This window comes from Solea senegalensis, linkage group LG8 (assembly GCF_019176455.1).
Source record: "Solea senegalensis isolate Sse05_10M linkage group LG8, IFAPA_SoseM_1, whole genome shotgun sequence".
NCBI lineage: Eukaryota > Metazoa > Chordata > Actinopteri > Pleuronectiformes > Soleidae > Solea > Solea senegalensis.
Genome location: NC_058028.1, coordinates 26,975,283 through 26,991,975, shown reverse-complemented (window position 1 = coordinate 26,991,975; position 16,693 = coordinate 26,975,283). Strand labels below are relative to the sequence as shown.

The window sequence follows — 16,693 nt, the reverse complement described above, 5'->3', positions numbered from 1 at the left end:
AACGAAAGACGCAGCATACAAAAACACAAAGGAGGGAGACAGGCTGATCTGAGCAATTTTGTTCCCCAATTTCAAGTCAAAACAGTCTTTGTCTATGGTCTTTATGGTCTTTGTCTAATGATTAAATGTTTATAAGCAGGGATCGGGAACAGAGAGAGATGATCTGAAAGTCCAAGATGTGGCAGGGGGGTGGCTTTAGGCATCTGGAATGTTAGTGTAGTCTTGGTCTAGAGTGTTATTATCCCTCATCGGAAACCTCACGTTTTTGTAGAATCTAGGTTTGTGTAAACAGAATCTGGAGTCCCAGCAGCTACCGTTAAAAGTGTGGTGGTTATCACAGTCAAGAACTCATGTTAAAAATAGGTGAGATTTATCATCCCAAATTGAGCATGCAGCCAGTGTGAGTGGTGTCGATAATCTGTGTGACAAAATGATAAGAGAGACCCACAACAGCCCTCAATGGCCATACGTGCATCCAGTGTGAAACCAGGCAAAGGCTGCAGCCAAACTGGATGCATGTGCTCACACAGCTCGCACAGCTCTAACCCTAACCTGTTTAGAACATCTGGTTGATTGAGTCCAAAATGTCCATGCAAGTCGAAAGGTTGATAATGTCAACAGCACTGAAGTGAGAAGATTCAACCAGACTAGGGAGCACAGAGCATGGTTGGAACAAGGGCCTTTCTTCATGGAGTTCACATGTTCTCCCCATGTTTTCCTCCAGGGTACTCCAGTTTCCTCCCACAGTCCAAAAACATTCAGCTTTAGGGATGAGGCAAACTGGACACACTCTAAATTGACTGTGAGTGTGGACGTTTGTTTGTCTCTATGTGCCCTGTGATGGGTGTACCCTACCTTTCACCCATCAGCTGAGATTGACACAAGTGACCTTCATGTGGAGGATAAAGTGGTAGAAAATTAGTGATTGAGTGAGTGTGGATGACAACACAAGATCTAAAGTGTGACTTTTCATGTGTGGGGACAGACATCGACTGTGTGAGATTAAACACACATGCGTTCACACAGGTTTGGAGCGTGCACTGACAAAACATCCTTAAATCTCTAACCTTAACCATAACCAATTAATGCCTAATCTTAACCTGACCTGAATTCAAATCTTACTCCTAAAGTTACATGGGTGGCCTCATTAGGACCATATTTTCCATGAAGTCTACTTTTGCTGACAAGGTCAGTGCTTATGGCAGAGAAGGTCACAAGTGGTAACACACACACACACACACACACACACACACACACACACACAGACATAGTCACAAATACTATTTTAGGCCCTGCCCCAACAGCTTCTTATTCTGCCTTAATAAGTAGTGAGCAAGATTAACAATTGCAAGTCAATAAAATGCACAATGTAGTGATGAACCAGAGCAAAGTCATGAGGGTATTTTTAGACAGCAGCTTCCTCTCCTTAATGTTGTTCACCTGCTTTTCCTCTGCCGTGTCCTACTCTCTTTATTCCTCCTCTTGTCAGTTGCAGGGACAGTTTCATCTAAATGGGATGCACAAAACTGGAGATGTGATTCTAGGTGGACTTTTCCAAATCCATTTCTTCTCTGCCGACCCGGACGTGTCTTTTACCTTAGAGCCAGAGCAGCCGACCTGCTATGGGTGAGTCTGAGGGGGAAATTAACAGCCTGCTATGAATTAAAATATTAGTGATATTTTTCTAATTGTCTTCTTAATACAGTGAAATAATTACATCATATCTGACCTGTGTGAAAGTTTTATAGCGTCTGTTGATACTGATGGTCAACTGCAGAAACTGTATTTGTGGAAGATCCATAACTTTGCACAGTTGCTGTATAATGTATATCAAATAGTAAACACTTGTTATGGTTTTAGTTTTGATGTTCTAGGATTGAGACAGGCTCAGACCATGGCCTTTGCTATTGATGAAATCAACAGAAACTCCAACCTGCTGCCTAATGTGACTCTGGGATACAGTCTGTATGATAACTGCCTTCAACTAGGAATTGGATTTCGTGCAGCACTGACCTTAGTCAGTGGTCAAGAAAAGCAACTTACATTAGAGGAGAACTGTGTAGGAACTCCTCCAGTCCTAGGGATTGTGGGAGATTCTTCTTCTTCAAGTACTGTTGCCATATCCACAGTTTTAGGTTTGTACAGAGTGCCTCTGGTAAGTATATCTGCTTCTCAAGTCAATCATTGTTTATTGTTATTATTATTATTGTTATTATTATTATTGTTATTATTACCATTAGTGTTAATAACAATAATAATAATAATGATGTCCAATTAATTTAAATGCACACTAAAATAAAGTTAATAACAAGTCGTATTCAACATAACAAGTTACAAGTCAGCAGACTATGCCTGTTTTTAGGATACAAGATCTGATTTTTTGCAGGTGAGTTATTTTGCCACATGTTCCTGCCTGAGTGACAGACAGAAGTTCCCATCTTTCTTTAGAACGATCCCAAGTGATGCTTTTCAGGTGAGAGTTTATCTCTGTATCCCATGTTACAACATTTTCAGAACTGTGTGGTGTCAGATATTCAACACTTAAAGACAGTGATTAAACATGACTCTTTGATGAACCTGTCTAGCAGGATTTCTAGTAAAGATGATTTTAGCCTGTGCACTAAACTCTCTGCTCTGTGTCCACATAGGTTAATGCTATGATTCAGATTCTAAAACACTTTGGTTGGACTTGGGCAGGTCTGCTCTTTAGTGATGATGATTATGGAGTCCACGCTGCCCGATCCTTTCACTCTGATCTGGGTCCAGCTGGTGGAGGTTGTCTGGCTTACACAGAGATTTTGCCCTGGGGTGATGACCCTGCTGAACTAAGGAGAATAGTGGATGTGATGAGGAAATCTACAGCTCGAGTGGTGATTGTGTTTGCACATGAGAGTCACATGATTAACCTCATGGAAGAGGTCAGTCCTAAAATCATAGTTATGCAAAAAAACTTTGGTCTGAGAGAGAGAGAGAGAGAGATCGTATACAGCTTGGAAACAAAGCACGGGCCACAGGGATTAGAGAAATACAGTCACAGGATAAAATTAGCGGGTAATTTACAGTCAGCAGCATAAGATAGACTCCTAATTACAATGATTGAAATGTCATTAAGACTGAGACCAGCCACCATATTGGTCAGATGATAAAATTGTTCAGACTGTGGAAAGTAGATTTTATTTTCCTGGTACAAGTATGAATGTATATAGTTGTTATAATGTAATGTCCAGGTGGTGAGGCAGAATGTGACAGGCCTGCAGTGGATGGCCAGTGAAGCATGGTCATCAGCTGATGTGCTCCAGACTCCTCACCTCATGCCGTACCTGGGTGGAACACTAGGCATCGCCATTCGTCGAGGAGAAATACCAGGACTCAAAGACTTTATGTTACAAATACGTCCTGATTTACATCACAACAACACAGTAGGAAACAGCATGGTGAGAGTTTCCCTCTGACTTGGCATTTGTGACATTAATATCATGACATTAATTAACAAAATAATTATCTTTCAGGTGAATCAGTTTTGGGAACACACATTTCAGTGTAGATTTGCACCACCTCCAGCAGGTTGGGTGGAAGTGGCAGGAGAATTATGCACTGGACAGGAAGTTTTAGAGAATGTGGAGACTGATTTTCTGGATGTTTCAGACCTCAGGTCAGAGTATAATGTGTATAAGGCTGTGTACACTCTGGCGTATGCTCTTGATGACATGCTGCAGTGTGAGCCAGGGAGAGGACCTTTCAGCAACAACACCTGTGCTCATTTACAAAGACTGGAGCCATGGCAGGTGAGATATCAGTTTACATTCAATTCTTCATTTCACTTAATCCTTCGTATTCATTTTATAACTGAAAAGTGTATATAGATTTGTAAATTAAAGCATGCCTCTTTACAACTGGGTGAAAATTAGGTCAAAGATTTAATATACAATGCTAATGAAATGATACTAAAGCCCAGTTCACCTGAGATATACCGTGTTCGTGTGTCCACAGAGGTTCATGAGGGTGCGTGTAATGTAAGTTTCATTGTCTGCCCCTGTCAATCAAAAATGAGTTCCACCTTTCAGACAGTTCCTGTTCTTGTAAACATGATATCTTAAGGGAATCATTTCAATTTTGGCACACATGTTCACTTGGACTCAAAATTAAATTAATTTTAAGTCGATATACATGTTGTAAAAAAAAAAGTGTGATTCCAAGGCAAACAATACAAGCTGTCTTTTTGTTTTTCCTTTTATGTCTGATTCTCATATCAAAGCTTATGTATTACTTGGAAAAAGTCAACTTCACAACAACATTTGGTGATCAAGTGTCATTTGATGAGAACGGTGATACCATACCAATATATGACATCATGAACTGGGTGTGGCTCCCTGATGGAAGAAATCAAGTTCAGAGAGTGGGTGAGGTTAAGAGGTCAACCTTCAAAGGTGAAGAACTCACACTGGATGAAGACAAAATCTTCTGGAACTTTAAATCCAAACAGGTGACAACTTATTTTTAAGACTTTGTTGCATCCCTGATTGGTCTGAATTCATACTGTTTCTAAAAGTCAGCAGAGGTCTGCTATTGTCCTGCAAAATGAATGCCATCATCTACCCATTTTTCGTGGATGTTTGCTTCATTTATCATGACATCATTTTCCATTCCAGTTGGTGGGACCTTATTGTTTTGATTGAAGAAAAGACAAAGAAATAGACATTTATTACCATAAATTGCTTCCTTGAGGTTATTCAATGATGATTGATGATCAGTTAAAGAATACAAGGACATACAAATAAAGCCGAACGTCTGGCAAAGAAATCACTGCTACTGAAATGAGATGTGAAATTGAGTTTGCCTACATACGTATTTTGAGTATGACACTATGCTGACATGGAACATGGAAGGTATGAATTGGCCCTCATAAGATATAATAACGAATGCTTTTTTTTCTCCACACAGCCTCCTCGGTCTGTGTGCAGTGAGAGTTGTCCTCCAGGTACCCGCATGGCCAGAAAGAAGGGGGAACCTGAGTGTTGTTTTGACTGTGTCCCTTGTTCTGAGGGAAAGATCAGCAATACAACTGGTGAGTGTAAAGTTTTAAACATCACAGTTCACAGATGTTGTATAAACATGTATCTCATCACTTTCCCTCTTTTCTTAGACTCCATGGAGTGCACCAGTTGTCCAGAAGATTTCTGGTCCAGCCCCCAGCGTGACCACTGTGTTCCTAAGAAAACAGAGTTCCTCTCCTACCATGAGCCTCTGGGTATCTGCTTGACAACTACCTCACTGTTGGGTACATTTATCTGTGTTGTTGTTCTGGGCATCTTCATCCATCATCAGAGCACACCTATTGTTCGAGCCAACAATTCAGAACTCAGTTTTCTTCTCTTGGTGTCGCTCAAATTGTGTTTCCTCTGCTCGTTGCTCTTCATTGGACGACCCAGACCGTGGACTTGCCAACTAAGACATGCAGCATTTGGTATCAGCTTTGTGCTTTGTGTCTCATGTATCCTGGTGAAAACCATGGTGGTTCTGGCTGTGTTCAGGGCCTCCAAACCAGGAGGTGAGTCCAGTCTCAAGTGGTTTGGTGCTGTGCAGCAGAGAGGGACAGTTCTGGTTCTGACTTCAGTTCAAGCAGCAATCTGCACTGCCTGGCTAGTCTCTGCTTCACCAGTGCCTCATAAAAACACCCAGTATCACAGTGACAAGATAGTTTATGAGTGTGCAGTTGGGTCCACAGTTGGTTTTGCAGTTTTACTTGGTTATATTGGTTTACTGGCTGTCCTCAGTTGTTTGTTAGCTTTTCTAGCAAGGAATCTTCCAGACAGTTTCAATGAGGCCAAACTCATCACTTTCAGCATGTTGATCTTCTGTGCAGTGTGGGTGGCCTTTGTCCCTGCTTACATCAACTCACCAGGCAAATATGCAGATGCAGTGGAGGTATTTGCCATCCTGGCCTCCAGTTTTGGCCTGTTGGTGGCACTGTTTGGACCCAAATGTTATATAATCCTGTTCAGACCAGAGAGAAACACAAAGAAGGCCATCATGGGTCGAGGCACCACAAAGTTTCAAAGTTAATACTGCTTTCTCTCTGGCTGCTCCACTCTGTATTTTAGCATTGGCTCATATTTACAGATCAACATGCAGGGAATAAAGACAATAAATAAATCAATTAAAAAAAAATTCCAGTTATTTTTCTATAATCACTAATTTGTTAATGGACCACTTTTAGTAGTAAATGTTTTTTTATATATATTTATTTTATCTTTATTTAGTCATGCCATGTTAACATTAATGTATAGACATGAGCTCAAGGACCAATTATGAAAAACTAAAACAACACTACAGGCAGCATTTGTCAGGCACTTTTGTGCTCATGCATAGCATGGAACAACATGGAAAGTTTAGTAGATAAAGTTTGAAGGAGGAGTTTGTTAAAATATAACATGTATAATTTGGCAGAAAACCAACACCTGTTGGGGGTCATGCCATTAAGAGACACAAATCCATCATTCATTCATTCATTTTCTACCACTTTATCCTCCAACTGAGGGTTCCAGGGATGAAAGGTGGGGTAACACCCTGGACAGGTTGCCAGTCAATTGCAGGGCCACCATACAGAAATGAACAGCCATTCACTCTCACACTCACATCTATACTGTCACCAATTAGCATAATCTGTATGTTTTTGGACTGTGGGAGGAAGTTGGAGAGCCCAAGATATGACAACCCATGATATGTTAACATGAAGATGTATTGAAGCTGTGACTCTTGGCAAACCTGGAATAATTTGGGGCTGATTTGACAAATTACAGGTCAGTCAGGTTACAGCAACATCCTTTGTCCTGGCAAATGACTGCAGTTCCAGAACAGCAATATTTTAGAAGACTCACAATCTTCATAATGAAATCAGGTCAATGTGCAAAGTGTAAAAAGTCAAGACATGTCATATTTTAACACTCAGTGGGGACTTCGGTTATGGCAGCCACATTGGAAGACTTGTGTCTCACTGCTCTGTAAATTTCTACTACAAAATATTAGGTAGTGATATCTTACAATGCCGAGAACCTGTAAAGTCAATAAAGAAGAGAAGCAGTGTGGGCCACAGCAGAGTGGGATCGCAACTCCCCCATCTGCCATTCATCTGACGGGTTCATTGCCGCCCTACGACGGGTGTTCGACCAAGCGACACCAGCGAGGTGTTGCTCTTGGACATGAAACTAATCCAAGAACTGAACATTAACCTGATTCTTCTACCCTCTCCAGACACAGCCAGTGCCCTAGATGGGAGCGAACTATTCCAGATCACCCATTGCACCGAGCCCGTCACCATGACTATTAATGAACATATTGAACACCTGTCCTTCCATGCATTCAAATCACCTTTTCACATGCTTGTACTCGGTTACCCCTGGTTAAAGAGACACAACCCCAAACTGAATTGGCGAACCGGGGAGGTAGAATCATGGGGAGGGCAATGCTCAAAATTTTGTGGGAAAAAGTCCCTTGCAGCATCCATGATCTCCACTGTGAGAAAAACTTTGTATCCTCTTAATCAGATCTGACAGCCCAGATGTATCCCTAGTGCCCACAGTTTATCACCAGTAAGGCAAAGGCCACATCACTTCCACCCACAGACCATACGACTGTCCCATCGACCTCGTGCCCGGTGCGATTATCCCTAAGGGGAGGGTGTACTCACCCTCACCTCCCGAAAAACAAGCCATGAAGGACTATATTAAACAATCTTTAAAGGCGGGGCTGATTCGACCATCTTCATCCCCAGCCAGGTTTCTTCTTCGTGGCCAAGAATTGATTACAATTAAGAACCGTTATCTTCTCCCCCTCATATAATCTGCCTTCGATCAACTCCAGGAAGCCTGTGTATTTACCAAGCTAGACATCAGAAATGCGTATCATCTAGTTAGGTTCAGGGAAGGGGATGAGTGGAAAACTGGCTTCAATACCCCCACTTGACACTATGAGTATTTGGTGATGCCTTTTGGTTTGTCTAATGCTCCAGCTGTCTTTCAATCCATGGTCAATGACATTCTGCGAGACTTTCTGAACTGTTTTGTTTTTGTCTCCCTTGACGACATTCTGATTTTTTCCCCGGACATTCAGACCCACAACACCCGCCAGGTCCTCCAGCAACTACTAGCCCATCAGTTGTACGTCAAGGCAGAAAAATGTGAGTTCCACACCAACACAGTCACATTCCTCGGATTCATCATCTCTCCGGGGAAGATGTAAATGGACCCGGCGAAAGTCAGTGCGGTAAGGAACTGGCCTACTCGTACCAACCGGAAAAAGGTACAGCAGATTTTAGGATTTGCTAACTATCGCAAGTTTATCAGAAACTTTAGCTAATTCTCTGGTACCTTACATGCACTGACCTCACCAAGTTCTCAGTTTGTGTGGAATCCACAGGCGGAGAAGGCATTTCAATGCCTTAAGATGTCATTCTCCTCAGCACCGGTCCTCATCATCCCGGACCCGCAACACCAATTCGTGGTGGAGCTGGACACATCTAAGGAGGGGGTAGGGGCGGTCCTGTCACAGAGTGCGGCTCAGGACAGCAGACAACACCCCTGTGCCTTCCTGTCCAGGAAACTCACCCCAGCCGAACGGAATTATGACGTGGGGAACAAGGAGCTCCTGGCAGTGAAGGTGGCTATGGAAGAGTGGAGGCATTGCTTGGAGGGGGCTCAGCTTCTTTTTTTTGGTTTGGACCGAGCATAAGAATCTGAAATATATACGTAAAGCCAAGAGACTCAATTTATGGCAAACCCTGAAATAATCCTCCCACTGAACTGTGTGGTGGGAGCGGTGACTTGGCCTATAGAAACTCAGGTAAAAAGTGAACTTGGGGTGAACCCGGCACCTAGTGGCTGCCCGCCTAATAGGCTGTATGTCCCTAAACCCATGCTGTCTCAGGTCATTCATTGGGCTCACACCTCATCCGGGGGCCAGACAGACCAGCGATGTGATCCGGCAAAGGTTCTGGTGGCCAGGCCTGGATCAGGACGTGAGGGAATACATCACAGAGTGTGTGCACAGAAAAAAAAGACGCTTCCTGTTCTTAGCCGTCCCTGGTCCGACATCTCCCTGGACTTCGTTACCGGTTTGCCAGCCTCCAGGTACTGTCATGCACTGTCAGTTGTGTTAGTTTTAGTTCAGTCTCACTTCCTGTTTTATTTTGTGTTAGTTTTAGTTCAATGTCACTTCCTGTTTTATTTTGGTAGGGGGTTTCGCTACTTCCTGAGAGCACCTTGTCTGTCTGTTCTGTGTGTCGGATTCCCTGATCGTGTTAACCTGGTGCTCATTACCATCACTCTTTTCATATACTCCCTTCTCCCACTTTCAGTTGCCAGTGCATCTTACATGTGGCGTCAGCGTCTGTGCCACTTGAAGTCTGAGCCAAGTCAAAGATCTATTGTAGTGTTAGTTTTGCTCATGTCTTGTTTTGTTATCTCAGTTCTTTCAAGTCAAGGGAGGGAGTTGAGTGCCCTGACAGTCTGATGGAAGAAGCTGTCCCTCAGTTGGCTGGTCCTGGCCCGGAGACTCTGCAGTCTCCTCCCTGATGGCAGCAGGCTGAAGAGGCTGTGTGACGGGTGTGTGGGATCTCCTGCGATGCGGGTGGCTTTACAGGTGAGGCGGGTGTTGAACAGCTCTTGGAGGGTGGGGAGAGAAGTGCCTGATCAATTGATAAACTGAGAAATGTTAAATTATATTAATAAATCAATCAAACACAAGAAACAAAAGAGTCACTGGCCAGAGATATCAACTCAACAATTAACCAGTTTTAACAGTTTTAACTCAGATTGATCATATTAACAACATAAATTCAACCATTAAACAAAGAGAAAATAAGTAAACAATTAAACCAAACCTTGCCGGATTGTACTTAAAACACACATATAATTCACAATCTTAGTGAGTGGCTGAGTTCGGGCAGACTCGTCATCCAGTACGAGTGACGGCCACACACACTGGCGGACCAAGTGAAATCGTTTACAAAGTTGGTGAACACCTGCAGCAACGCGGCTCGGGATGGAGCCATTGAGACCTCTGGCTCAGATGGGGCGGCAGGTGTGCAGCTGGATGGTGAGTGGTGAGAGGGAGAGTGGTACAGGTGGGAACAGTGAGGTGGTGGTGGAGACAACAGGTGAGTGTACAGGTCAGGAGGTTAGTGAGCTTGATCAGGTAGTAGGTGAGGTTACTGAAGTGGGTGAGGTGGCAGGTGAGGCGGATAAAACAGGTAAAGTGTCAGGTGAAACAGGTGATTTGGGTGAGACTGGAGTTGTGTCAGATGTGTCAGATAAAGAAGGTAAAGTGTCAGGCGAGATAGGTGAAACAGGAGATTTGTGTGAGACTGGAGTTGTGTCAGATAAAGCAGGTAAAGTGTCAGGTGAGTTAGGTGAAACAGGTGATTTGTGTGAGACTGGAGTGGTGTCAGATGAGTTGTGTGAAACAGATGAGATGGGTGAAGCAGGTGAAGTGTCAGGTGAGTTGTGTGAAGGTACAGCTGAGGTGGTAGATATGGAAGCCTGTGAATCTGGGTGGACGTCTGCTTCTGCATGAATGGATTAGATTTAAATAAGCATTTTCACGACAAGTTAAAATTGTACAACTCAGCAAGACATGTCATCAAAAACAGAGCTGTGTCAGGTCTTACTGTGTCAGCAGCATACATTCAATGTGATACAAGATACCTGTCGATCTATCAAAGACTTGGAGATTGATATTGTGGAACTAGAAACACTGAGTGATTCCACAGGAAATCGAGGATATATTGAAGTCCTCAAATCTAAAAAAATGGCTTTAGCCAAACTGCTCGACACCAAAGTACAAGGTGCACTGGTCCGGTCCCGGGTCCAGAACATCACAGAGATGGATGCTCCCTCTAGCTTCTTCTTTGGCCTGGAGAAAAAGCATGGACAGAAGAAGGTAATCCACTCACTGCTTTCAGACACAGGGCAGGAACTCACTGACCCTGGCCAGATCAGGAAGTGAGCTGTGGAGTTTTACTCATCCCTTTACAGCAGCGAGCTTAAAGGGGATGAGACACTGTTCGAGGGGTACTGTGGTGAACTGCCTCAGGTCTCCAAAGACACAACCTCAAAACTCGACTGGCCACTGCACATGTTGGAGCTACACACAGCTCTGCAGAGTATGCAGGAGCGGAGGTCTCCTGGCATTGATGGCCTAAGTGTCGAGTTTTTTAAAGCTTTCTGGGATATTTTAGCACCTGACCTTTTAGATGTTTTTGATGAAAGTTTGGCCTCAGGTTCTCTGCCGTTGTCCTGCCGCAGGGCTGTTGTTGCCCTTCTACCCAAAAAGGGTAGCCTCCAGGACATAAAGAATTGGCGCCCTGTGTCTTTGCTGTGTACGGATTACAAGATTCTGTCCAAGGCTTTGGCTACCAGGCTGAGAGAAGCTATGGAGTAAGTCATCCTACAGGACCAGACATACTGTGTGCCTGGCAGGTCTATGGTGGACAATGTCTACCAAATTCGAGATGTTTTGGAGGTCTCCAGCACATTAGGTGTAGATACTGGTCTCATTTCGCTAGATCAAGAAAAGGCATTTGACCGCGCTGAACACAACTTCCTCTGGAAAACAATGGAGAAGTTTGGGTTCAGCACTAGTTTTATTGCTAAGGTCCAGGTGTTATACAGTGACATTGAGAGTATGCTGAAGTTCAATGGTAATCTGTGTGCTCCTTTCAGGGTGCATAGAGGCATCCGGCAGGGCTGCGCACTGTCTGGTATGCTCTATGCACTCTCCCTGGAACCTCTTCTCTGTAAAAAGCATTGACGGCCTGATTTTACCTGGTTTTAATGAAAGCATTGTTTTATCTGCTTATGCGGATATTATTAAAAACCAAAGAGATGTTGATGTTTTAATTAATTTAACTAAATCTTTTAACGTTATATCTGCAGCTCGGGTGAACTGGAACAAAAGTGAAGCCCTTGCTGTTGCTAGTGACGGTCTCCCAGTTCTTCCCCAAAACCTGGCCTGGAAAAAAGATGGCCTCAGGTACCTTGGTGTGTTCCTTGGAAACAAAACCATAATTGGAAGAAACTGGGAGGGCATCACTGAAAAAAATTGAAAGTAAACTGAATAAATGGAAATGGCTGCTCATACAGAGGTTGCTCAATAATCTGGTAGTCTCCCTGCTTTGGCGCCGCCTATCCTGTATGGATCCCCCGTCAGACTTACGAGCCAAGATCCAGACAAAATTAGTCAATTTCTTCTGGGATGGCTTACATTGGGTGCCACAGGGGGTGCTATTTTTAACCAGAGAGGAGGGGGGACAGGGCCTCATCCACTTGGCCAGTAAAACTGCCACCTTCAGAATACAGTTTATCCAAATGTTCCTGACTAGACCGGCAGATCTTGTATGGAGAGAAGTGGCCAGCTGCATTTTCAGACATGTGAATAACTTGGGACTGGATAATGCACTGTTTTTAACTGATTCTAAATCTTTTAAATGTTTTAAACTAAATGGGTTACCTCCGTTTTATCAGGGTGTTTTTAAGTCATGGGCCCTTTTTAAATGCAATTCAGGTCAAAGCTCTAACTCTCTGTTTTGGTTACTGAAGGAGCCACTGATAATAGGAAGTGACTGTGTGACAGAGCACCCACTGTGTGGACCAACAAATTGAGCAGAGATGGAGCGAGTCCACAGTGGAGGGTTTTATATAAACCTCCCCTCAGGAAAAGAACAGCCGACATCCAGTGGAGAATTTTACGTGGTGCCATTGCCTCAAATGCTGTTATCTCTGTGATTAATCCTACTGTTTCAAATCAGTGCCCTTTCTGTCTCCTTCATGAGACAGTGTTTCATGTTTTTAGCGAGTGTAAGAGACTCACAGTGCTCTTCACTCTTTTAACCAATATTTTTAATTTGTTTGGTGAAACTTTTAGTATTGCTAGTTTTATTTATGGTGCAGGGTACAAGAAAAGTAATCCAAAAAAGTGGCAGCTATTAAATTTTATTTCTGGTGAAGCCAAGTTGGCAATTTACGTCACCAGGAAAAAGAAAATGGAAAATGGTGTAGGGCAAGAAGCAGCCTCAGTGTGGTGCTGTAGCACCAAATGCAGACTGAGGCTGGAATTCAGTTTTTACAAAATTACGGGAGATGTGGAAACTTTTAAAAACATATGGTGCTACAAAAACATCATTTGAAAGATCTTGTCCTAGAGCTTTCATGGGATCACTTTCAAACTTGGTGAAGTCACTGTGGACAAGTTGAGGATCTAAAGTTATCAAAAGCTTTTCAATAAGTATCATGGTGTACAAGAATATGGAGGACCAAAAGGGCCAAAATTAAATAAATAAATACACCATTAAATCATTCATTAAATGTGTCATTAAATAATTAAATGTGTTATTAAATAATTAAATTTCATTTATTTATTAAAGAATTAATTATTAAAGAAACATTTAATTATTTCATGACACATTTAATTATTTCATGGTCCGTGTTGCAGTGGATCATTAATTTATTTTATCCGTCAAACTCGCCCATCAAAGTCAGAGGGCAGGGCTAACGCTGATCGAGTCTGATTCATTGCTTTGGTCTGAAATGGCATGGCTGCCATGTATCACAGCATAGCAGCAGAAATAAGAAATATAAACCTAAAATTAATTTTTCACAACAGACAGCAAAACCCCTATAACTTCACGATGGAAGGTCTGATCCCAACCAAACTTCCTATGATTGATGATAGGTAGTTGCTGAAGACGACTATGTTACTGAAAATGGTACATTTTGAAAACAACGCCTCCTGCTGGTGGTAGAAAATACTAAAATAACAAACTGTTACAACTTCGCCAATCCTGGTCCAATCTGAACCAAACCTACTAGGACTGATGACAGTCCAGCCCTGAAGACGTCTATATGAAAATATTCCATGTCAAAATCAGCACCCCCTGGTAACAGGAGACAGAATTACACTTACAGTTTTTTCATGCTGCTCTAACAGGGATTGTTGTATCCACTTGAAACTTGATATGTGAGACCTCAGACCCATCCTGAACATGTCTGTAAAGGGTCACTTCCCTACAAGAAGTCGAATGTCCGAAACAGGAAGTAAAGTCTAACATTTTCCGATCCGCACAAAACTTGATACGTGAGTTTAACTTAGCCGTACATTGTCCAACCTCCACAAAATTTGATCTGTGAGTCAAGGGACCTTCCCTGAACACATTTACTCACACGCCTTTCACCCAACAGGAAGATGGTAATTTTAAACAGGAAACACCCTCTAACTTTGCGCAGGGAAGCCACTGAAAATAACTAGGACTGAAAATAACTAGTACAGGAGAGCCCTCGAGCGCGAACCCATACATTACCGCTTGCGGTACTAGTTCAGTTTAATGTTGTAGAGCAATTTGAATACCTAGGAATCCAGATTTTGCCTAGACTGGACTTACTACAGAACAGAAAAAAATTTGCTACTGTTGCTGCTCCTCTGACTAGCCTACTTAGCCTGAAGGTCAATTTTGTTTGGACAGAGATGTGCCAATTGGCATTCGAGAATTTGAAGGCACTGTTGACAGGAACTAGAAAGAGAGACCATATAACTCCAGTGTTAGCTTCTCTACACTGGCTCCCCGTACAGTTTGAATTAAATTTAAAATCTTCCTCCTCATGCACAAAGCACTTAATGGTCAGGCCCCTTCATACCTGAAAGACCTAGTCTTACCCTATCACCCTAATAAACCACTTAGGTCACAAAATACAGGTTTACTTGTGGTTCCCAGAGTCTGTAAGAGTAGAATGGGAGGCAGAGCCTTTAGTTACCAGGCTCCTCTCCTGTGGAACCAGCTCCCAATGATAGTTCGGGAGGTGGACACTCTCTCTGTATTTAAAGTTAAACTTAAAACTTTCCTTTTTGATAAAGCTTATAGTTAGTTATGCTGCTATAGAACTAGACTGCTGGGGGATTTTCCTGTGGTGCACGCACATTCACTCTCTCACACTCAGGATATGATTATGACTTTTTATATGTCATTAACCTTGTCTCTTTCTCTCCCTAGTTTGTGTCTTTCCTTCCTTTCCTCTCTCTCTCTCTGTATTCTCATCATGCAGGTTGTGGGATCAAGATCCAGTTTTCGAGGCTACCCATATCGTCACCATTATTATTGTGCCATAATTAAAAAGTTGTTATCATTAACTGTATAAACCTGATACATTTGTTGTGTATCTGCTCCTGGTCTCTCTCTCTCTTCTGTCTCTACCTCATCTCCCTCTTGTCCTTTCTATCCCCCCTTTCTCTCCCCCACCCTCCGCTGTCCCCCATTTTTCCTTTCACCCCAATCAGTCGAGGCAGATGACTGCACATCTCTGAGCCTGGTTCTGTCAGAGATTTCATCCTGTTAAGAGGAAGTTTTTTTCTCTCCACTGATGCCTAGTGCTTGGTCATTGTGTGAACTGTTAGGGTTCTCTGCTCTCCTTGATGTTGTCTATGTACAGTGCCTTGAGATAATGTATGTTATGATTTGGCGCTATACAAATAAAATTTAATTGAATTATTTTATATTAAAACATTTTCCTTTGTGAATAATAAAGCTATATTTCAGTAAACAAAGTAGCTCTAATTCTGAAGTGTTTATCAGCTGTTTCCTCCCTATGAAATCACTTTTCATCTAATAATACTCTAATGGCTAGAAAAGAAACCACAACCAATATGAATTTTAATTTTTATTGATACTACTACACAGTAGCAAACCGTGGGGTTTCAGTCAGGGCCTTCAGTAAAAAAACACGCCATAGCGCACATGCACACCACTGCGGAATTTATCATTAACACTCGAACTACTGGAAATGATGTACCTCTTCAGTGTAGGTCTTCCTCTTGAAATAATTTCCTTCTTTTCTCCAAACGATAGCTGTGAAAAGCGTGCACAATGGAGATCAGAAACATGATCGGTGGTGTTAATGCAGTGGCCATAACTTACTTCAAAACCCGCCAAAGGTTCAAACGTCGTTGATGACAACAGCAGGGGCTAGCGCCAGACACGGCGCAGGGCCTGGGGCGTTCTGTCACTATGATATCAAATTTTGATTGGCTGACGACACACGTCAGTCAAAGTTATAACCAAATAATAAATGGCAGCTTCAACGAAAGGCCAGCAATACTACTAGAGCAGGTCCATGGAGCTATGATGCGTTAAATGACATCCAGGAAAATCCAGCTCAGCTTCACAAAAAATAACCATATTCTTACTGGAAATATAATCATAACATACTGAAAAAGTAATTTAATTCAGACACGTTCAGATACACAATAATTTGATTATTAAAACTAATAAAATAATAAAAAAAACTACTTTTTTGATATTGTCAGGGCCAGCAGAGAAGGCCCTGCTGGCCCTGACAGCCCACCACTGCTACTCCAACAATAACAATAATAACTAGTACCGCAAGCGGTAATGAACGGGTTCGAGCTCGAGGACTATTTATTTTCAGTCCTAGTTATTTTTCAGCGGCGTCCCTGCGCAAAGGCGTTTCCTGTTTAAAATGGCCGACTTCCTGTTGGGTGAAAGGCGTGTCCATAAACGTGTTCAGGTTAGTTTCCTTGTCTCACAGATCAAATTTTGTGCAGATTGGACAATGTACGGCTAAGTTAAAGGGCACTTCCTGTTTAAAATGGCCGACTTCCTGTTGGGTTGGAGTCGTGTCCATAAACGTGT

At 42.6% G+C, this 16,693-nt stretch overlaps 1 protein-coding gene across 2 annotated transcripts; it reads left to right on the top strand.

Moving 5' to 3' along the window:
• The first annotated feature begins 1,337 nt into the window (after positions 1–1,337).
• LOC122773113 (extracellular calcium-sensing receptor-like) lies at positions 1,338–6,177 on the top strand. Of its 2 annotated transcripts, XM_044031512.1 has the most exons (8): positions 1,338–1,626; positions 1,861–2,155; positions 2,387–2,473; positions 2,649–2,918; positions 3,510–3,785; positions 4,256–4,483; positions 4,942–5,065; positions 5,144–6,177. In XM_044031512.1, exons 1-8 carry the CDS (start codon positions 1,361–1,363, stop codon positions 6,061–6,063), a joined length of 2,466 nt encoding a protein of 821 aa, XP_043887447.1. In that variant the 5' UTR covers positions 1,338–1,360; the 3' UTR covers positions 6,064–6,177. The 2 variants fall into 2 exon arrangements, 1 of the variants encoding a protein (XP_043887447.1); XR_006360858.1 differs by lacking the exons at positions 1,338–1,626; positions 1,861–2,155; positions 2,387–2,473; ... (2 more) ...; positions 4,942–5,065; positions 5,144–6,177 and adding an exon at positions 3,228–3,339 and having other exon boundaries at positions 2,849–2,918.
• Positions 6,178–16,693: the final 10,516 nt, after the last annotated feature.

Coding starts and splice junctions, on each gene's coding strand:
- LOC122773113 (XM_044031512.1), top strand. CDS start 1,361: ATGCACAATGTAGTGATGAACCAGAGCAAAGTCATGAGGGTATTTTTA. Junction 1,627..1,860: donor GAGCAGCCGACCTGCTATGG/GTGAGTCTGAGG, acceptor TTATGGTTTTAG/TTTTGATGTTCTAGGATTGA. Junction 2,156..2,386: donor GTTTGTACAGAGTGCCTCTG/GTAAGTATATCT, acceptor GATTTTTTGCAG/GTGAGTTATTTTGCCACATG.